This window comes from Pleuronectes platessa, chromosome 6, assembly GCF_947347685.1.
Source record: "Pleuronectes platessa chromosome 6, fPlePla1.1, whole genome shotgun sequence".
Lineage (NCBI taxonomy): Eukaryota > Metazoa > Chordata > Actinopteri > Pleuronectiformes > Pleuronectidae > Pleuronectes > Pleuronectes platessa.
In genome coordinates this window covers 14,740,326-14,762,821 of record NC_070631.1, presented here as the reverse complement: position 1 = coordinate 14,762,821, position 22,496 = coordinate 14,740,326, and the positions used below count along the sequence as shown (strand labels likewise).

The 22,496-nt window shown below is 47.6% G+C and overlaps 1 protein-coding gene across 1 annotated transcript in view; it reads right to left on the bottom strand.

Annotated features, from left to right (window-relative positions):
- The window catches only part of samd11 (sterile alpha motif domain containing 11), a 50,617-nt gene that overhangs the window by 4,873 nt on the left and 23,248 nt on the right, over positions 1–22,496 (bottom strand). The window contains exons 4-9 of the mRNA XM_053423891.1: positions 22,044–22,153; positions 15,314–15,406; positions 11,810–11,974; positions 5,522–5,675; positions 436–551; positions 245–323 (exon numbers count right to left, since the gene is read on the bottom strand). Coding sequence (XP_053279866.1) covers positions 245–323; positions 436–551; positions 5,522–5,675; positions 11,810–11,974; positions 15,314–15,406; positions 22,044–22,153 — 717 coding nt within the window. The remainder of the gene's footprint in view (positions 1–244; positions 324–435; positions 552–5,521; positions 5,676–11,809; positions 11,975–15,313; positions 15,407–22,043; positions 22,154–22,496) is intronic.

Here is a 22,496-nt window from a genome sequence, read left to right as displayed (position 1 = left end):
ACCCATGCCATCGGTTTAAAATTGTACATTATTTTTCTACATTTAAATATTGGTTAAATGTAAATTGCTGTTTATTAAAAATTAAATATATCCAGAATTTTATTTTTGAAACAATTTAAAAAGTGGAACTTTAATGTGACAAAAAAGCCACATCTCCAAAAATGTTTGCTGTGGTTACAGTTAAAATTTTAAACGGCTTCTATAATCATCACATCCTGAAACATTAAAACACAGACACACACACCTGGCCAGATTCTGCTTCCTAAACATCTCCTGCTGCCGAGCAAAGATCTCAGCTTGAGCTGGTTGGAGGAAACCATAACCTGTGATAGAAACAAGAAAACACACACAAACTGGTGAGCAAAAAATCCCAAATGTTTTTTGGGTGCTGGGATGTGTATTAGCTATTCAACTGAGGCATCACTGATAACTCACCAGGGGCCTGGCAAAGAGCAGAAGGCATGCCCAGGAAGGGAGGCCGCAGGTGAGGTCCTAAGGCGATGTGAGGGGCCGTGGGAGGCGACAGTAGGGGCGGCGGGTGGGACAGATCTCTGCACACACAAATACACAAAGACATCATTAGGCCAAAGTTGGATTTTACTGAATATGTTAAAATGGGGGGAAAAAAGAAAAGTGGAGGTATGTATAATGCATGATGGCTTAATGACTAGTTTTAATCATTTTGTTTCCCTTCCAAGTGTGTCTCCGCTCCGTCGTTGTGAGTGTGCGCACTCTGCCACACACCAATGTATGCAGTGTATTTTTATCAGTGGAGCTCCAGAGACCCCCGTGTCGCCCCAGTGCCTCATCAGTCTTGCCACGCCACAACAAGCGCCGCTGGCCATAGCTGTACCCTGGACTGCAGCCTTTCACTTCCCCTGCCGCCACACACACACACAATATATATACACAGATAGACACATACACACAACTCTAGAGCCACACACATAATGAGAGCTGAATGCACAATGCCAGTGTGTCATGCTCCGACAGCTGGGGCGGCCCCTGTGTCTTGACCGGGGCCATGGGCTGAAGGACCTTCTAATTAACACTCATCCCTCCTCTCTCTTCTCTCCCCCTTTTACGCCCTTCTCCCGGCTTCCCTCCCTCTCTCCCTCTCGCTCTCTTGGCCGCATTGAAGCCGGTGAAAAGATGGAGCGTCCTGCAACGTCTGCTTCTGAAAAGGCCTCTCCATTATTTGCTTCGTCTTTTGTCCTCCTTAAGGGGGGAAAGGCGCCTCTCACCTTGCTCCCTCTCTCTGCATCTCTTGTTCTGACTAACCCATCTTTTTTTTTTTTTTTTTTACTCCGGTCTCTCTACTTCTCTTTGACCTCTAAATATCTGTATTGTTCGTGTCTTTCTTTTCCTCCACTTTAATTATCACCTCTCCATATTTCTCTTCTCCCTCTTCATCACTCCATTTCATCCCGTCTCTTTATACCAGCTTCTTTACATCTCTTTCACTTCCTCTCCCACTTCTCTTCTCACTTCAGTCCCGTCTCTCTTTCGATCCCTCTTTCTTTGAGTTTTTTGCTAATCGTCATGGTCAGAGGATCTGGACTCGATGATGCTGCTCGCCGGACATCCCGAGCCACAGCTGTCTCCAGGGCCTTTCTGAGTTCACTCTCCAGCTTCCCACCCACACCTCTTCCTCTTCCCCCTGCTCCCTCTCTCTCTCTTGTTTTTTTCTCCCCGCGAGCTGCTGCTGTCACACCAACCGGAGCTCAGCTGTGTGCGACTGCCACCACACAAAAGCATACATGGGAAACAAGCTGAGGAAAACAACAAAATCAAAACCAACACTGGGACGCATGCAACCGCAAATATTGTTTTGCAACCGTGTTCGAATTAGCTAGCGCCTGCATGTCTCCCACCTCACTAAATGACGAGGGAGAAGGAGGGAGAGAGAGAGGGAGGAATTGCCAAAAGGGAGGGCACACATTGGAGTGCGGAGAGGTGTGTGCGTGTGTTGGGGGGTTTGAAGCCAGTACTGAGAGGGGGAGGGGGTGAAAACCATTCATCGATCGCCTCCGCCGCTGAAATGTTAATGCTAATCGTATAACCGCTCTCTCCGGCGGTGCCTCGCACTCCAGTGGCAGCTCCAATTAATCTTGCTGCGGCGCGTGACCCCGGAGCCGCGAGCCGGGGCCCTGCTAGCCGCTGCTTATGTAATTACACCGCCCAGTGTGTAATCACCTGGCCTAATCCCTCTGGGCTAGCAATTAGCCTCGCGACGCACAGTTCCACTAGGCTACGCTGAGGCGCCCACAAAACTCAAATCCACCCTGCAATGGCTCCCGCATGCCAAACACCCATCACCCCCCCCCCCCTCTCTCTCTTCTGATATTCCATCTCTTTCTTCCCTCTCCTTACACATTGCCTACCATTGCCTGGCGTTAGCCCGCAGATGAATAACGGTCAATTAAAGCTGCATGACTGGGGCTGCCAGGCGTCTGCGCCACCATAATTAGGCCTAATCATGGGTAGTGAGGGAGACGGAGGGAGGGAGAGAGAGAGAGAGAGAGACGGAGGGAGGGAGAGAGAGAGAGAGAGAGAGAGAGAGAGAGAGAGAGAGGGAGAGAGAGAGAGAGTTTGTGTCTGACACTCCCTTCCTCCATCTCTCCCTCTTTTCCTCCTTTTATAGGAGGCAATTTTGAGGGAGGAGTGGCAGACATTAGTTGTTTTGCTCTTAGGCTCTGTGTGTGTATTTGTGTGCATGTGTGTGCTTGTGTGTGTTTTTCTTTTTGCCCTATCTCTGCATTTTGTTGGCAAACCACAAACATGCTATAAAAAGACTCGGCAAAAACACTCACCTAGTTTTTGCATGAGACTGAAAATGGGCAGATTCACAAATGCAAGGTGGGTTCATAATCATGAAAAACTGTATCACAGGAAGCCCCCCCCCCCCCCCCCACACTTCTCTCTTTTTCTCTCCTTCTCTCGCTCTCCTTCTCTCTCTCTCTTTCTCTCTCTCGCTCTCTCTCTCTCCTCTTCTTCTTCCGCCTGCAGTGAGGCCAGGGGCTCCTGGGGAATTCACTGTTGTGTGACGACCTGTCAGAGTGGCGACAGCGATGTGTGTGTGCGCATGTGTGTGTGTAAATGTGTGTGTGTGTGGCTGGCGTGCATGCGTGTGCGTGCGTGCGACAGGGCTGCCCTTAATGATGGGAGCGTGGGGGGATTAGGAGCGCCGCGCGGCCGCCTTCGGCTCCTTCTCCGCAGGAACACATTTACACAGGAAGCTCATTAAAATGGATGAGGCTCCCTCCATGCTCATTCCCTCTTCCTCTCCCCCTCTCCCCCTCTCCCGCCCTCCATCTCTCTCTCTCTCTCTCCGTCCCTTCTTTCCCTACCGCTATCTCACACTCTGTGCATCTCCTCACTCCCTATTTTTGTTCATCTCTCTCTCTCCGTCATTTCGTCCTCTCACCCTCTCCCCTCTTCATCCCCATTTTAACCTCCCATGTTTTCAACTTCCGCTCTCTCTCTCCCCCTTTCTCTTTACTTTTCTCCATCCTTCCCCTATTTGCCTTGCAGATGCTCGGTGAGCTTAGTGCCATTTAAGGCCAGACAAATGGAGCACCAGGCTCTAAGCCCATCGAGCGGCCCTAATGATTTGTTTTTAACAATGGGCCCTAATGGGCCCCAGATAATCAATGATGAGGGGTCGATGGAAAGGTGAGCCATGGAGAGCGCTAGAGAGGGGTGAGCATCTGTCTCTAGCTCACTTCCTCACTCTCATCTTTTCATTCTGTACGTTTTTACGTTTTCACTCCAATTATCTTGAATTTTCATTTCCTCCTCACTTTGGACTCATTTCACGCTCACATCTTTTTTACCCTTTTTTTGCACTTTCTGTTCGTTTTATCAGGGGGGGGGGTATAGCACATGAGATTGGGACAACACCGTATTGTTATAAACCACAATCAGTGATACAGGGTAATACGGCCAATCACGCAGTCTGCGATTCAGTACCCAAACGTGTGGGATGGAGTCCGGGATTTATCCAGGCTTGTTGTGTTCTTGCACATTAAACTGTACATTGAAGCACAAGAAGAACTCAAAGTTGCAAACTGTTCTAGAAATTTTTTCGTGCAGTTACATTAAGATCTCCTTGAATGTAAGTGACCTACTCTAGAACATGACTAAATGACCTCTGATTATGAATATGTCTCTTGACTTTTGGCCCTATGGTGAATGTGCACGTGAGAAAAAGCATATTTTTTGTATCACTAATTCTTTACCTTTTCTTTTTCTTTGCATTCTATAGTTTGGACATAAAACCAATCTTCTTCTCCCAATCATTTTGAGAGTCAAAGGGTTAAAGAGGAGGCAGGGGGCGGTAGAGGGGGAGGGAGTGAGGTGGAGATGGATTGATGGATGGATGGAATGATGGATGGAATGATGGATAGAGGGATGGCTGAGGCCTGGTTAACTCGCACCAATCCTGTGTGGCTAATTACCCGGCGTGCTGTCGGTGAACGGCCACAGCTCACTGACTACATTCACACTGCACCACTGGCCACACACGCACAAATTAGGAGACATATTCACACAAACAAACCCAGATTCAGTCCGCCTAGATGAGCACGCATGCAGACGGCCAGCTTGAGAAATGGAACAAACACAAACGAACAATCCCCCCCCCCCCCCCCCCCCCCCACATCCTCGCCTAAACACAGGCACACACTGACACACACAAACACACACACACACTGACACACACACACACACACACAAACCCACAGCCTACCAGAGCTGCACCACACAGCGCCTGGCCGTTCTGCTTCCTGCTCATATTCCCGCCCCTACCCCTCACCCCGCCACCCCCCTCTCTCTGTCTCTCACTGTCTCATACACACACACACACACACACACACGCACACACACACACAAACGCCCTCCATCCCCCCTGCTGCCGCACCGCCGGCCCATTATCGATCCCCCGCCTCTCCCCGCGCCACATAAATAATCGACAAGCAATTACCCGCCCACTCCCGCTGCCCCCGGCTTTGTTTGGGAGGCGCAGGGGCCAGCGCTGGGGGGGAGAGGAGGGAGGAAGAGCCGGGGATGCAGGCGTGCAGCTCCACAGTGGTAGCCAAGAGGTTATTGGATCCTTAGTTTAGCCATGAATTTGGAGACACACACTAACACATGTAGTCACAGGCACACACACACACACACACACACACACACACACACACACACACACACACACACACACAAACACACACACACAAACAAACACACACACACACACATACAATACAACTCATTGAAAAAGCCCAAAAACTACATCAGATCCTGTACTAGGAATGTGTGAAGAATTGGAAGAGAAGTGCAGTGGTGTAGGGATGCGAGCAGGCCTTCTTCTGTTTGTGTGTTTGTGTGTAGAGATGTGGGTGTTGGGCTTTATTAATGTTTAATAACACTGGTATTGCAAGCAGAGCATGGTTGCAGTTTGGATAGCTACCTATGACCTATTGACAGTCAAGCAAAGCCTGTGTTTGCGTCCGTAACGTACCTGTCGGTGTAATGTGCGTCCCGGTGCTGAGGCAGACCCTGCTTGCGTCTCTGGCTGGATGAGGAGGAGCTGCCCGCCGAGGGCAGGTGAGCTTCTAAGGCCACTGGATTCCTCACCGCTGCAGCCAGCGCCTCCTGACGAGCACGGAGGAGTTCTGTATGTGGAGGAAAACAGGGAAAGCACAGTGAAGGGAGAGAGACAGGGAGATAAGGGTCGATGCAGGATGAATAGTGAGAGGAAAGGAAAAGGAAAGAGAGAAGGGAAGGGATAAAAACAAATTAGAATTCACGTGCCCCCAAGATACTGACAGGAAGTTAAGAGGCAATATAAGACAGAAACTCGACCGCTAGCTTAGTTGATGGTTTCTGTTAAGTGTGTTGCACAAATGCTGTAAGTAAACTTTAAATGATTTTTTGGAAAACAGAAGAAGTGGAGAACACACAAAGTTGGTCAGGGTACTGTAGCGCTGGATGTGAGGGTGTTGCACATGGCTAATAAAAACACCGATCATTTATTTTCAAAACCCCAATTGGCTCATTCCACATTATTAATGAAAGTGATGGCGATGCATTTTCGAATCCCCATGTTACGCCCATGTACGTGTACAGACACATGCATGTAAACACTCACACCGGACAAAGATAAACAGAGCTGACGTTTTGGCAGAGGTGTAAGAAATGAGCACATCGCATTGAAAACCATGTGTCAAGGTGTGGAAGCGAGCGGACCACTTCCAGGCAAATGTGAGGAAATGAAGAGGTTGATGCTGAAAATTGAAATTAAATCAGTATGGTGTATTTGACATTTTTTTCAAAAACAGATCATCCTGACAGCATTTGGTTTTTTGTACAATCAGAGCGAGCAAAAAAGCAACTTCACACATCAGGTGAGCAACGTTTGAAACATCCCGGCCTTCACCACCACCATCCCACCTTCTTCCTTAATCTCAGCCTGCCCTCCTCTCTCAAAATTTCTGCCCTCCACCACTCGCCTTATTCCATCTTTCCCTCTCTCCGCTTGTCCCCTCTCTCCCAGCCGCCACGGCTCTCTCCCTTGCCGTCGCAGGAGAAGGAGACACCAGGAGACACGGCTTCTAATGAGAGAAAAATCCATCCTGCTCTCTCTCTCTCTGCCTCAATCTATCTACACACCCACCTCCTCCACACATACGCACACACACACACACACACACACACACACAGGCACGCACACACACACACACACACACACACACACTTTTTTAATTAGACAGATCCCTCAGGAGCTAGGGGCCATTTCCGCCGCCGGTGCGGGTGTGATGTGTGTCTGTGTGATTTAGGTGCTTGCGTATGCGTGCCTGACTGTGTGTTTCTGTGTGTGCTGAAGCAGCTGAGCGGGCGCCGGGGTGGGGGGGTGAAGCGACAGATATTAATGCGGGCTAGCTCCGGTGTATCGATCTGTTTGCTGCGCCAGGCCGCAGGGGACTCGGCTGGCGGCAGACAAGGGTGTTTGTGTCTGTGTGTGTGTATGTGTGTGAGAGGAGGGAGGAAGAGAGATAAGGGAAGGATCAGAGGGAACTGGAGACCAGGAGTGCACAAACACACACACAAACACACACACTCTCACACACACACACACACACAGACACACACACACACACACACACACACACACACAGAGTCTGTCGTACACTTGCATACATGGTGTAGGGGTGACAGGGTGGAGGCGCTGACCTCTAAGAGTTGTGGTCACAATCCCACATCACCAATTATTTTGTATGTCTGCTTCAGTTAAAGAGGCCCTCCGGTGATTTAGGGTTGCATTTCCAAAAAGTTTGGACACTTCCAAGAGACAAATTTGAAAAAGAATGAACAATCAATGCAGCGGAGCCTGAAATATTCAGGCTACATCGCAGCCAGAAAGTGACATGAGGAAGAATCCGGGTCGAGCTCCAAGAACACTGGATCTTAAACTTCCCATAACGCAGATCAATAGTGTCTTAGACGAGACCCTCCCTGCCCATGTCTTTCAAACTCCATGCATACTTTGTGTTAAAAAAACATTACTTAACTTCAGTAATTTTATGAGATATAGTGTGCCTCTGGGTTTTTCCAGGCTGGGCCACATTAGACTGAAAACAAGTTTCCACGGGCTGAGTAGTTCTTTCTGTGATTGGTAAATTGTCTCTGACCAGGGCCGTAACCAGAAGTTTAAAAATAATGAGGTCATTAGGGCAATAGGGCAGTAGGACCCCACCCACTTAAACCACACACCAAAAATGATTCACCTCCGATAAGTTCCATTTTAAATTTAAAATGAAACTTTCCACTGTTTGGTTGACTAATGTTAATTCGATTTCGATTTCTGAACCAAATCAAAGATACTGTGTCAAACAAACCAAACTTGAGTGAGTGGTATCTACAGCTCTGACTTTCAAATGTTAAATAGTTGGAGTGCTTCGTTAAACCCAGATAATTAAAGATATGTGACACTGTAGAATTTTTTTCATATTTCTCTCTTTAGTATATCTTCCAGTTTTCCTCTTATTCTCTTCTATTTTTTATCCAGTCCATATCTGTAAAGCTTCACATGACAGAGGTGCCTTATTTTGCTCTGTCTCTCCCCTGCTCCCTCTAATTCTCTTTCATCCTGCAAACTGAGGGGAGTAGGGTCACCTGGTGCTCCTCCCTTCAGTGTGTGTGTGTGTGTGTGTGTGTGTGTGTCAGAAATCCCCCTGCCTAAAACTCTTTTTGTTGCAGCTTCTAAAACACAAGGGGAGAGTTCCTGTAAGTTCCTAACTGAACATTGGACACTGACAACACATCACTTATGAGGGTTATTTTGGGAGGTCCCGTGTTTACAGCTCGGACCCATCCTGCTTATCCCTCCATTGTGCCATCCCACTTTCTCCCTGCCATCATTCCTGGAGTTGCGCCTAAATCCCCTCGGTTAAGCCGGGTTTTCCTCGGCGTGAGAATGCAGAGGAGCGCTGATGCAGCCTGGCCGGCCTTGTGATGGATTTGGTGGAGTGGCAGGTACACAAAAGCCGACATCTTTCCGCTGAGGCGCACCATACACCATAAAAGTTAAGTATCTTTTCAGGAAGAGGTATTCAACCAGTATCATTGGCTTAGCCAGCAGTACATTTGTGGCGTGTTTGTCACACTGACTGTCTGTACTTTGACCAATCACATGCTGGAGTTTCCCGGCTCTTTGGGATGATGATAAAGAGACGTTGTTGTGTACAGCTTCTAGTTTCAAATCAGACTAAATTGCACGAGACAAAACAGAAGAACGCCCCCTCCATCCCACCCCTCCCAACACTTTCATCTGGATCTCTTCCCCCACCTCTCCCTTTCTTTTCTCTCTCCTCCTTTCATCATATGAAGAGGGAGGGAAAGCCCTCCTGGCCATTTCCACAACCCCGCCACCCCTCCACCTCAACCTCCAATTTCAGACCCTCCTCCCCCTTCCCAACTCTTCTTTTGCCCATCAGGTCCAGAGAGAGCCTCTCAAACAACACCTTGCACCTACACAGTCATACACACACACACACGCACACACACAGAGTTCCTCCTCACAACCGCCTCTTTCCACGCACACACACACACACACACACTTTCATTTTCTGTGCCCTGCACTTCAAACACATGAAAGGATGCTCTGCGGGGACCGAGGCTAAAGGGAGAGTTGGAGGTGGGGGTGAGGAAAGGAGGTGGAGGAGGGGGAGGTGGGGGTATAAAAGCAGCTCTCGAGAGGTAGATGTATAGGGGAGAAAGTGGTACTGGGGGGGCTCAGTAGTGAGGGAGAAGGGGGTCACAGGGGCCCCATCGCAGTCTAGGTCAATGTCAAGGGGCTTTCGCTGAAGTGAGCCTCTCCAGAGACAACACAGCTGTCCCTGTGTGCCACTTCTTAGACTGTTAATGTTTCAAAGTGTCAGTGTCTTCACAAGCTTCGGCCACTAATTTGAGAAGGAGAGGACTTGCAGGAAGCGTCACAGAAAATGCTGTGTGCTGTGGGCACAGTGGGGAGATGGACAACTTTGCCAGGTGTGGAGGAACAGGAACATTAGCAGCAGCGAAGGCCCGGCAGTCCGGGAGCCGGTGGTAAAACCTGTGATGCTCATCATCCGCTTAGAGGATCGGACACGCACACACACGACAGTGGACGCAAACACACACGTCGCTAGAGGGGAAATTTCACCATGAAGTTGTAATTTAAAGGATAGTTGTATTGGATAGGCTGACTTAAGCGTTAATGAAATGGTAAACTTGTATATTTATTTTTCTTGATTCCTTGCTCCAGGAGAAGTTATCTTTTCCTCCCTCGTTTCCTTTGACCATTTCTCTACTCAGATTTGTTTTTACTCTTATTCCTGGTGTGTCTCTATTTGGGTATCTTCTTCTCCTGCACAGAAATTCTTCATTTAAACACAGTTCAGAAGAAGAATGCATGAGCGCGGAATAAAGGAAAGTGTGGAAACGATCAAACGATTTGGAATGTGGAAGTGTAGAAAGGGAGCGAGTCTGTGTCTGTGTTGTGCCAGAGCGTCTGCTTCATACCAAGCAAGGCTTCTGGGAAAGGAAGCCAGTGATCAGCCTGCACCCTGGGCCATAAAACCCCCACAATGCACTGCATCTTGCCTCTAACTCCTCTAAGACGCGGGGAGAAGGCAATTAAAGCATTTATAGGCTTCGCCCCCCTAGATTTGCAGCCAGCAATTAAAAATCATTACTAATCAAATAAAAATAAAAGTAGCTCAAACTACAATTCAGCCAGGGCATCGATTGGATTTATGCTACTGTGAAAGAGCTCATAAAGACGAGGAGGACTTTATGTTACATTCTTTAAGAAAATGTGTGAAATGAGTTAAAGTTTTATGGCAGGCAGAGTGAAACCAACGTAAAAACCAACGTATAAAAAACCCAAACATGGCAACTTTTCCACATCAAACTACAACTCTCTCAAACTAAAGCCAGTCAATTGTATGCATCTGTAGAAACGGAGAGGAATTGAGACACGCTGGTGGTTTGCAGAGTGTCGGGGAGATTTAGAGCCCTGGCAGGCAGCCAATGAGAACTTCCGGATCAATTGTGGCGTTGATGCATGCGAATGCCTCGTGGGTGTTAACAACGCAGGGAGCCGCGGTGGTCAGAAATCACACAGAGTGACACTTTGACACCGGGTGGGCAAGCGCCGCAAATAGAAATGTCAGCCGTCTCGCTGGCTGGGGTTTTTCCAATGGCAGCAGTGTGGCACACCTTAACATGGGACCCTGAGCACAGCGCGGCACTCTGGGGTTACCAAGCAGCACGGGTGACTTTGTGACAGGTGATAGAAGCAGACGTGTGTCTGGATTTCTTTTTTTTCTTCTTTTTTTAGAAGCTAGTGAAGTGCTCCCAAAGAAAACTCTTAGTTTGAAGTAAATCTCAAGTTACTTCAAACTAACTCTCAAGTTACTTCAACACAAAGTAAAAGAAATAAAGGAAAAGTACCTCTATGTTCTTATCATGAACCAATTCTTACTGAAAGAGTAGGAAAACTGAATTTAAAAATCAACCACGCACTGATATAGTGTACAGAGCCCACGTGGAATCATTTTATTCCGTTAGTTTGGTTTTATATTGAAATTAAGGGAGCAGACTGAGGACTTTTGTGTGGCATATGTAGATCCTGTCACCACATGGCCTGCGTCTATCTACATTTTGATTGGTTTGTAGATGGCCGTGTGTTGGCTTGTTGTCGGCTTTTGTATTCATAAACTTTTTTGAATAAAGTGCGTAGGTAAAAGTAGACCAGTTTCCATTTGAAGGGAAAAAATAAATGAACCAGTTCTCTTCCTTTATTTCATTGCCACTGTAATATATGTTTGGTACTACCAGCAAAATGAACGTCCTGGCCGCTCATGCATTATATCATCGGAATATATTTTTTTTTTTTTATCGTTGGAGGTGACGACTACTACCATTCCTTCTTCTTCTGCTGTTTATCGCTGCCTCAACTTCCTGGAATTGTTCCCAAGGGGCCGAAATATCCAAATATATATTTTCACACTGCAAACGAGCCAAACCATGTTTCAGTTGAATCTGGACCATGGACCCCCTTCTCTGGTTGAAACAAATTGAGGTCCTGACCAAGGTCTGAAGCACCTTTCACACCTGTTATTTCACTTCAGACTAAACTAAAATGTCTGACATGCCCGACCAAAAAACGTAGGTGTGAAAGTGCCCTGAGTGCACAGTCACGTAATGACAGTGGCAAACACACACACACACACACACACACACAGTACAGAGTTTGTGAACTGACCGTGGCCAGGCAGCCCCATGCTGCTCGCCAGCTGGTAGAGGCGTTGCTGCTGCTCCTCGTAGGACCCTTGTTCGCTGAGCGCTGACATCATGCGTCTGTAGTGCTCCTCAGGGCTCATGTGGCCGTGGCTGCCGCCCGCCTCCACTACCGGACTCCGGGAGTTTTCTGCGGAGAGGAAGGAGACACTTGTATTATGACTTAACTTGATTGCCAGTATCCAGCCCCATCAGGAGATGCATTCTAACGTGAAACCCAAGGCTCGGAAACTCTGTTAGGCTATTAACTCGCTTTTTAATCTAATGCTGCACGCTGACCCATCTTTTCAGCATTAAGAGTAAATAATTATTTTGTGTATTCATCCACGTCCCCATTCATCTTCAAGTCAGTCGTTATTGTCAGGAATTGGCCTCAAGCACATACTCAAATTAACTCTGAAACCAATTGTGTCTCAAAGTAACAGCCAGAGGTCACAATTTTTTTTAAATTAGAAGTTAAAAACACAAAACCCCATGTCAGTACGTCACTAAACTGAGCACAGGGCAGTGCTGTGCAGGAGCCTGGAAAACAGTTCTCTCCAAACGGACAAGAGAAGAAATAAAACTAGTGACGGTTCACTAAGTCCTCTATAGGAACCAGGTTTTATCTCATCTGAGTTCATGATTTTGATTTCTCGTAAGAAAAAAGTATTGTTAGGATAAAAACCATATATGTCCAAGGCCTTAAAACGTCCCAGAATACCATGGGGACACAGTTCCACTGAACCCATTGACATATAGCCTGCCTGGAATATCAGCCAGAAGAAATGCGTCCACGGCTCATTTATTAAGAAGTCACCACTGATGGACTGGAAGCCTCTTCGGATGAAGCCATACACATACAGGCATACATTGTTAATGGAATGGGCCTGACCCGAGCATGAACTTGCCATTTCTCTGAGAGAAAGTGCAGCAGTGTCCATGCTAACAGCTGCATGGGCTGAATGCTTATAGGAAGTCCGATACTGTTTTTGACTACGTAAACAAACGAAAAAACAAAGAACAAGAACAAGAACAGCTCAACTCATATCACTGTGCGAGTGTTTGTGCGAGCGTAGCGCTGTGCAGTGTTTAAGGTGTTGTGAAGATGATGTGGTGTATGATATCTATCTAGCTGTCAGTCACCACACTTAATCTCTCTCTCTCTCTCTGACCTCCCTCTTCTCCCCCCCTCTCTCTGTCAATAGTAACATGATCTAAGGTAAGGGTGGAGGGGGATATGGGGAGGTGGTTAGGGAGTTGGAAGAGGGAGCGAGAGGATGAGGAGGATGAGGAGGAGGAGGGAGACGCAGAGGAAAGCAGGGGTTATTTTTACCACCCTCCTTCTTATTGAAACCTGAGCCTGGCCCCGGGCAGGCGAGCAGGAGTGGCGCTGAGGAGCGGAGGTGGGGGAGGAAGCGAGCACGCAAGCATCTCTGTCTCCACCGCCAAGCTCCGGCTAATCCACCCAAGGTCCTTGAGTGTATGTGTTTGTGTGTGTCTGTGTGTGTGTTTGAGTGTGTGTTTGAGTGTGTGTGTGTGTGTTCGGCGCAGCGTCTAAAGTTTTTGCGCTCTCTGAACACAGCGGGGGGGGGGTGCCGACTTTGCAAATGAAAGAAAAGTAGGCGTCATTTACGCAGCGGCATCCAATCTCTCCGGCTCCATCCAAACGCTAACCTCGCTCCTTCTCTCTCAATCTGTTTCTCCACCTGCGTCAGACTTCAGCCGAGAGTGTGTGTGTGTCGCCACACTCGGAGGCAAAGAAAAAGTAAAGCGCATAGATAACACTAATAGGAGGAGCTCAAGGTTAAGACACAGGATCAGTAGTGTTTTCTAAATGACTTAAATACACTTTTCTGGACATCAGTCAGAAAAAACAAAACACACAAACAAACACACACAATGTCTTTGTCGCTCTTATGCAAATATGCAGCAAAATAAAAATACATATAAGACACTTGCTTTAAAAGCCAACATGCATACAACACAAAGTCAGAATAAAAAACACACAAGCCCCATTTCCCTTAAAAGGAATCCAAGCCTGAGTACAGAACAGACACAAACACAGATACACACACACACATACATATACACACACACTTACACAAAAAAAAACCATGCATCTTTCAGAAGCTGGCTTGTGTCTAAGTATGACCATAATGGTCGGGAATGAGTGCTTCGCCACACAGTGAGAGAGGGAAGAGGCTGCAGGCAGGGAGAGGCTGCCGTCGGTCAAAGGTCACCCAGAGGGAAAAGGTCAACACAGGGTTCCTGTTCAGCTCTACACAGCTCAATCTGACCTCCACATGCACTCATGCAAATAACCTCACCTATAAACATGTCCAAAATTGAATTTTCACTGATATTTCAAATAATGAGAGCTATTTATGCTTTGTATCTGTGTGCCGCTGACGTTGTTTGGCCTAAACAAGGCCTTGGAGTGTGTGTGTGTGTGTGTGTGTATGTGTGTGCGTGTAGTGATGAGGCTGGATGTGCGGTGAGTCGCCCTTGGTTTTGCCTGCTGTATAATGCATCAGTCAGGAAGTCTTCCTCAGCAGCCCAGAGGGACAGGCCTGGTGGCCGCGCCGGCTCCACACCGGGGGCCCGGTTTCACACCACATGGGGGAGATATAAATAATAGAGGACAGCGACCGGATTCCGGAGCTACAGAGGGTTTATCGTCTTGTTGTGCCCTGGCTAGGTCCTTCATAGAGAACCAATTAATTAGTTTTTATTTAGGATCCGGCTGACTGATCCTATCTGACCTAAATGGCCTATTACCTGAGATATTATACAATTTAGATATTACCGCATGTGTTGTGTTAGGAGGAAAGCAGCATGGCAGGCACCGTTATATGTAACAGTTCCCTCATTAAGAAGTCTAAAAACGTATATAATATTTTGACTTGTTTACTAACGTTGTCCAAACGGTTTTAAATGTTCAAACCCACGTTACTTAAACATTATTTGTGCCTGAGCCGCGTCATGTCGATTTTTATCAGCAATGGTGATGAGGACAACATCTCCCATAATCCTGTGCTGCCTCAAGTCAACAAACTGTCTCTAGTTAACGGCCATAGTAAGAAATGACACATTTGAAGACTGAGTTGAGGTAGAGAATAGTTCCACTCCAACATGTGTGTGTGCAAATGCAACTGTTACTGTGAGAGGCAGCAGAATGGGTTAACACGGAGAAAAGTGAGCATGTGTGTGAGGCAGTGTTTGTGTGTGTGTGTGTGTGTGTGTGTGTGTGTGTGTGTGTGTGTGTGTGTGTGTGTGTGTGTGTGTTCCCATCATCACACAAACCCTAGCACACTGACCACCAGCAGCTAAATCAATACCGCTGTATTTCTCCCTCTTCTCTACTCCGCAGCGTCCATCCTTTCTTTTTCACCATAACACTCGTTCACCAGTCTCCCCAGTCAGCGAACGCATGTCCAAGCACATCTGTGACCCCGCAACACACACGCACACGCTGCACAGGTCTTACCTTTGGGAGACACGCTACGTGACTTCTTGCTGTCAGAGGGACACTCGCTGCTGCTGTTGGGAGAGAAGCTTCTCCTCTTGCCTAGAAGGGCATCTGTATACATAAAGAGAGAGGGAGAGAGAGGGAGAGAGAGAGAGAGGAAGTTAGTAAGAGAAGACCAAAGTAAACGCCTGATAGTGCCCGCTCTGCTCTGTGTCTACCTGTGTACATGGCCGCTGCTTTGATAATGCAGGAAGCTGGAAGAGGGAGAGAGAGAGTGAAAAGGATTCAAATGAGAGGGGAGAAAAAGAGTGACAGGTGGAGAGAAAGAGAGAAACGGAGCGAGTGAAGCGAGCCACGGGCGTCTGGAGATGTGCCTGTTCTGTCAGAGATGAGAGGGGGGCCTGCACCGCCGTGGATGACAGATCTGCCCGGCACATTCGTGTGTGTGTGTGTGTGTGTGTGTGTGTGTGTGTGTGTGTGTGTGTGTGTGTGTGTGTGGGAGGGCGGGGGACACTGTCTCTCTGTGTGTCCTCCAATGTCTCTTTCCAACCGTCTGTCCTCAAGTGTTATCACCCTTTCTCTCTCTCTCTCTCTCTCTCTCTCTCTCTCTCTCTCTCTCTCTCTCTCTCTCTCTCTCTCTCTCATTTTCTCTTTTTCCAGATGTTGGCACAAAAGCCTCTGACATAACTAAAGCACATGAGAGCCTCTCAGCTGCTTGAGAAATTCCTCTCAGCCTGAATTATGTCTATATCATGTTTTTATTTTTTGTTTTTCTACCTCCGTGTCACTCCCCCCCCACCTTGTTGCACTCGTAAACACCCTTCCTTCCTCCTCTAGGTGTGCTTCCATCAGGAGTTCTCTCTCTCTCCCCTCCCATTAACACCCTCGCTGCCTCCGCCTTTACCTCCCCGCTCTCCTCCACCTCCTCCCTCGCCACCAAAGAGGAGCATCTAGCGTACAATTACCGCCTCCCCCTCCTCCTCCTCCTCCTCCTCCTCCTCCTCCCCTCTCATCCCACTCTTCCTTCCCAACCCGTCGCCTCACATCCACCCCCCTCCAACACACCTCAAATCAATACAGGCCTAATCAGAGAGGGAGGGGATCCGGAGCACACTGCACGCAGCGCCGGCAGAAAGGAAAAATCAGTGTGTCACTGCTCTCTCTCCCTCTCTGTCTTTTTTTCTTTCTTTCGTTCTCTATTTCTATCTCCGGCACCTCTGTTTTTTCTCTCCAACTCAGTTTCTTCCTCCACACAGACAGACAAGCCACAGCAGCAACTGCTTCTCTCTTTTCTCACTCTCTCTCACTTCCCTGTTCATATTTTTAGGGATGTGTGTGCGTGTGTTTTACTTTTTACTTTCCCCCTGAAGGACAACGATTCCCCTCTCTGCGAGTGTCTCTTTCAACAAAGCAATTTTTCATCATTTGCACAGCATGCATAAATAGTGCAGAGAAACAATGAACAGGGGGTTTAAAAAATTATCAACACCCGAGCAGACAGCATTTGGCGATTGCTGCCATTCGTCTGTCCTCCTGATATTGTTACCCTAGCGACTGGAGGGAGACAGGACGTAAAGTGGAGTTTGACCTTTAACCCTTTAACCCGTCACTTACATCCTCTATTCTCTCTAACAAGACACGGACAGACGTGGAGGGGGAAGAGATCCAGACAGGACTCTGAGGATTTTTGTTGTGCGGCCGAATGAGCCCCATGTTGATGAGAGGGCGAGCAAATGAGAAATGGAGGGACAGGGAGAGACAGGAGGTTCACTGATGATTCAGTGTTTGATGTTGCTTCTCAGGTCCTGAGGATATACACTCCCTATACCACCCTAAAGAGACAGTGGGACCAAAGAGGGGGGTGTTAATTGACAAGTGCACGCACACACACATTCATGCTCACGCACTGAACGGCTTAAAAATGTCTACTTCTTCAGTCGTCTCCTTTTTGATCTCTCATTCTGTGATTCTTCTATTTTAAGATCATCTTCAGTCCCTTTCTTTAACTGGTCAATACAAAAAAAACACAAAAGCTCTGCATTTGTTGTGGAATATTAACCCTGAGAGCCCCCATCAGTTTTTTCACTTCTTCTACCAATCATCCACACCCAGAGCCTATTATGATCAAACAAACACACACACGCACACACACGCACACACACACACCGAAACACATACACACACACACTCTAGTCTTCTCTCGAGCCGACCTCACTCAAGACACTCTGTCTCCTGAGCAGGTGCCCGAGGGCCAGAGATTTGAGGGCGGAAAGCTTTTAAAGCCAATTAAATGGGGCTTCTTAGAGCTCCGGCGCTCTCTTTTAAAGCCGAACCCTGAGCGTCTGCTAGCGTCTACGCTAACCCTTTTTCTTCCCACTATCACCGCTGGCAGTCAACTTTTATACCCTGGGCCTGTATTCCACATCACCTTCTTCTTCATATTGCTGAAGAATTTCGTAGTTATGGATTCAGAAGTTTTATTTTAGCTCCAAGGCTGAGGTTTTAACTGTCAAAGTGCCACTGTAATTTACTGTGCATTCATGTGGTGCCGACAAGGAGATTTCACTGTAACGCCATCTCAAGTCAGGACAATTCAGAAAGTCGGCATAAAGGTTTGTGATCATGTGCATCTCTCATAAACACGGAATAGAACTTTATATAGCACAGAGAGGTGTCAAGGTGTAGTTTAAAAGCTCCAAACATATAAGTATGACGCATTTTCAAACTCCATGTTTCTTCCACATTCTCACTCCAAAGCACATGAACACACTGAGGTCCGAATGACGACTCAGGAATTGGGAGCTTCCGAGGAGCACATGGATGCACGAACAGCACAAATAGCATGAGCTTCTATGACATGGCATATTTTTGTTGCTATTTATGGTGAACATAAGAGTGCAGGGTAACTTTTTTTAAGTTTTCCTGAACACAACAGCTTCAAGTCTCTGACTCAGTCTTCCCTCGCTAAATATTCTACTCTTTATCAGCTGTTCCTCCCACCAAAAAGTAAAGAGGGATGAGCACAGAGGGACAGAAAGAGGGAACAGCGGGACTTAAACCTTCTCCCCTTTCATGTGACACCACCGGGGTGAACCATCCGCAGGGGAGCATTCCTCTTTTTCTCCCTTGCTCTCGGATTTCCTCTCCTCCCTCAAACTTTAGCCCTCCTCCTCCTCCCCCTCCTCCTCTCTCCATCCCATGGAGCGTGGTGACAGCTCAGACAGGCAGACTCCTTAATTCCTCTCTTACTCCGTTAATCTGTCATCTTTATCAGGCTGGGGGGAGGAGGGGAGGGTATGTGAAGAAGGAAGGGGGTGGGGGGGTGACAGGCGGGGATGTGGGGGTGAGCCGCCAGCCGCAGCTCCCGATCAATCTCCACATTACAGCTGACAGAATGGTGCTAATAACTTATTGATCACCCCTCCGTGCGCCGGGGCCTCCGCCGGCCCTGAAAGCCCCTTCATTGATTGGCTTACGGGCCGATGCAGATGGGAGAGGGAGGTGGGGAGGTGGGGAGGGAGGGAGTGAGGGAGGGAGCGATGGGGAGAGAGGCGCTTCTGCTCATGCTGAGGGGAGGATGCACCACTGCCAACATGTGCAAGCGTGCACACGCAGTGGTTATTATTTATTGTTTGACTTCTTCGACTTTAAATGAATACATAAATATAAAGTTATGTCCTTTTACAGAATAGCCCTGAGAAACCCTTTTGTCATGGCAGTACAATATACATCCCTATTGACCAGTGGGATGTTTTAAAACATAAAAAAACTAAAACTTAAAGATAATATGATATCATAAGAAATCCTGATGTGTTGTCTTTCTATGATAATTATGTAATGAGGGATTGGTATTACTTTAAAAACTAATCCTCACTCAAAGTCAGTTTGAAAAAAGAAAAAACACACTAGGCTGCACATTCACACACAAGCAAACAAACATCTTAAACCAAGCATTTAAATGAAACGTAAAGGTGCACACACACACACACACACACACACCACTGCTACAGCCCTCAACCACACTCGCACCGCCAGGCTGTAACTGCCTCTGGGAGTCTGAGTGCAGGGAGCAGAGGAGAGAGAGAGGGTGGCGGTCCAAAAACACCTTATCTGCCTGTTTGAGTCTCCGGTCTGACCGCAGAGCCACAGTTTACAGTCTCCACAGGCAGCCAGACTCTCAGCGTCGGCGCCCTTGCTCTCCCACTCCCTCCCTCCCTCCCTCCCTCCCTCCCTCCCCTCCGCCTCTCATGGAGCCTCTGAATAGCCAGCAGCTGGAGAGTGAGAGAGGGAGTGAGGGAGGAAGGGGACGGGCGGCGAGGAGAGGGGAAGGAGGGAGGCAGCCCTCCTGTCTATCCCTCAGATTTAATTAACGGCCCACTCCGGCACAGAGACGACCCGGCAAGCCTGCTTCCCTTTCCTCCTGACCCACACACATACACACAAACACACACACACACACACACACACACACACACACACACACACACACACACACACACACACACACACACACACACGGAGCCATCCACCGTCATAGCTGCTGTCTGCCCTCCCCTGATACCACCACCGCACTCATTCATCTCTCTTTCCTGTCTCTCTTTCCAAATGTTTCTTCCATCACTGCATCTCTCATCTCTCTCTCTCTCTCTGTTGCTGACTTTTTGTCTCGTTCCTTTCTCTGTTCTTTAATTTCCCTCCCGTCTCAATCCCCGTCTCTCAGACTCTCTCCCTCCGCTGGTGGAGGTTATAGACTTTTGGAGGAGACGTCGAACAGGAGTGCTGAGTGGCAGAGCAGAGTAAACACAGTGTCGTAGACGGCGGGCCGTGTTTACATCTCATCCATCTCCAAGTCAAATAATCCACTACTCTAAAACTTCATAGACGTTACACCCACACGTGTGTTTGGGCACAAATTTGAACCTGTGTTGATTTTGCGTGGGCACGCATCTGCATAACTATGTGCTATTTGGTGTGTAATAGTTTGTTTGTGAATGTGTGTGCGTCTCATTTCACTGGCAGACAGAATTAGAGCCAGTGGCTGATCGGATTGGACTTGTTTACAGACACGGAGCGAGCTGCTTAGGCAGTCTGTTAAATCTCCCTGTAATGCTCAAACGGGCAGATTTTGGGTCCCTGGACTCCCTCTGGTGCAGACCCCACTGCGCTCACCCCCTCTTCTGTCACCACCCCACCACCCACCTCTTGTCTCTCTCCATTAAGACAACTACATAGGGCTTCGATTTCTCCATTAAATTCTGCGGCTGATTAGACCCGTATTTGGGGGGAAATCCTTCCCAAACCAGGACTAAGACCCTTGCTGGGGCGGCTGTTGAGCAGTCTAATACCCTGCACCTTCCACCCACCCTTCCTGATATCACAGGCACCGTATGGACAATTAATCTGGCAGACAGAGGCGATGAACACACACAGAGAGAGGGTATGGAGGTGTTGGGTCTTGCCTGATTATACCTCTTGCTGTGCCTCTGGCTAATGGGATAAGGGACAGGGTCATACCCCGGCCAGTAGTGGAGCAAAGGTGTGAGCTTAACTGATAAAAAAGGAACTAATTGATTAATTAGGAGTAAATGTATTTGTTGAGAAGTGCTGTTGATGGTGAATGTTTTCCAACTACAGCTGATTTATTTAAGATATACATTTTTCCTATAGGAAAAATTCAGCAAATCCATCCCGTCGATTATCTATACTGCATATCCTTGGTGGGCCACATGTGGAGCTGGAGCAAAACCCAGTTGATATTTGGCGAGAGGCAAGGGCCAACATACAGAGACAGACAACATTTCACACACACTTCAACAGTTAAACTAGAGTCACCAATTAACTCAATCCACATGTCTTTGGAATGAAGGAGGAAGCAAGAGTACGCGGACAAAACTCACACAAACATTAGGACAAGGCCGAGGCGGTGCTAACCACTGCTCCACCGTGCCGCAAAGTCAGCACAGCAATGAAAAGACAACAGAAGAACTAATTTATAGATCATTTCAGTCATCAAATTCCTTTTTGATGCACAACTATATGATAATGTGAAAAGTTTGTTTGGTTTGCATGTTGCCATATAACACTGCTACCATCAGTCATTCCCTGTAAGGCTGCAGTAAGCCACACAAACATACATTATGTGATGAGATAAATAGGTAAAAATAACATTTTGTGGCAGAAACATCCAGTACAGTCGGTTGATCGCTGAATATTGATATCCACAGACACCGTTTTACAACCATATGTCTTCAGCGGCTGCACAACTTCCTCACACAAGCTACTTGACAAATAGCTGTGATTAAATGCTGTCTATGCTCTGTCTGTAAGCTGCGAGAAAAGCTCTTAGCTTAGCATACACTCACCATGGTTCCTCTGCTCACATGAAAATGGATTAATGGCAAACAAAGCTATTTATTCAGAGGTAATTTAAAACAGGGGGTTTAACAAAAATCCTGGAGTGCAGCAGAGAATGTGGGCAGAACATTAAGTAATCAACTTGAGAGCGACCTTCAGGAATGAGTAATAAGCTTACGTTAAATTCCTCCAATCACACAAATTAAAGTAAATTAAATGGGGGAAATGGAGCGTTTACATGTGTTACAGGGAGATGAGAAGGCAGATGGATCATCAGCCTTGGTGCAAAGGAAGAGAGAGAGAATGGAGGAGGGGAGGGGAAGGAAAGACGACATCTGACACTTAGCCTGTGTTATACACATATGCACACTGACGGTATCACTGGGGGTCCTACCTGAGTTTCCAGGACTGGTGTTGTGGTCAGAGGCTGACTGGTCCTCGGGCATGCCGTGCTGTCTGGTGTGGTGCAGGTTGGAAATGATTGTAGAGAGGTCACTGTCACGACTGTAACGCATGCACGCACACACACACACACACACACACACACACACACACACACACAAACACGCACACACAGAGAAAAGAGAGGGGGAAGAGAGGATAAACACATTTAAAAGCGTCCCCAAACAAACTTAATTCCACGACGCAATCTAAAGCAGCAGAGCGTAAACTCATACAATTTCACACACTACTTACTGCAGAAATCCTTCATCCAGACAGACCTGTCCTCTCTGAAACACATGCCTCAACACACTCTCTGCAGCTACAAGTGGCCGTCCTGTAAAGCGTCTCTCAGCTCTGAGGTGTGTAATACACACTGACAGACTACTGCATCCAGCACTTTTGG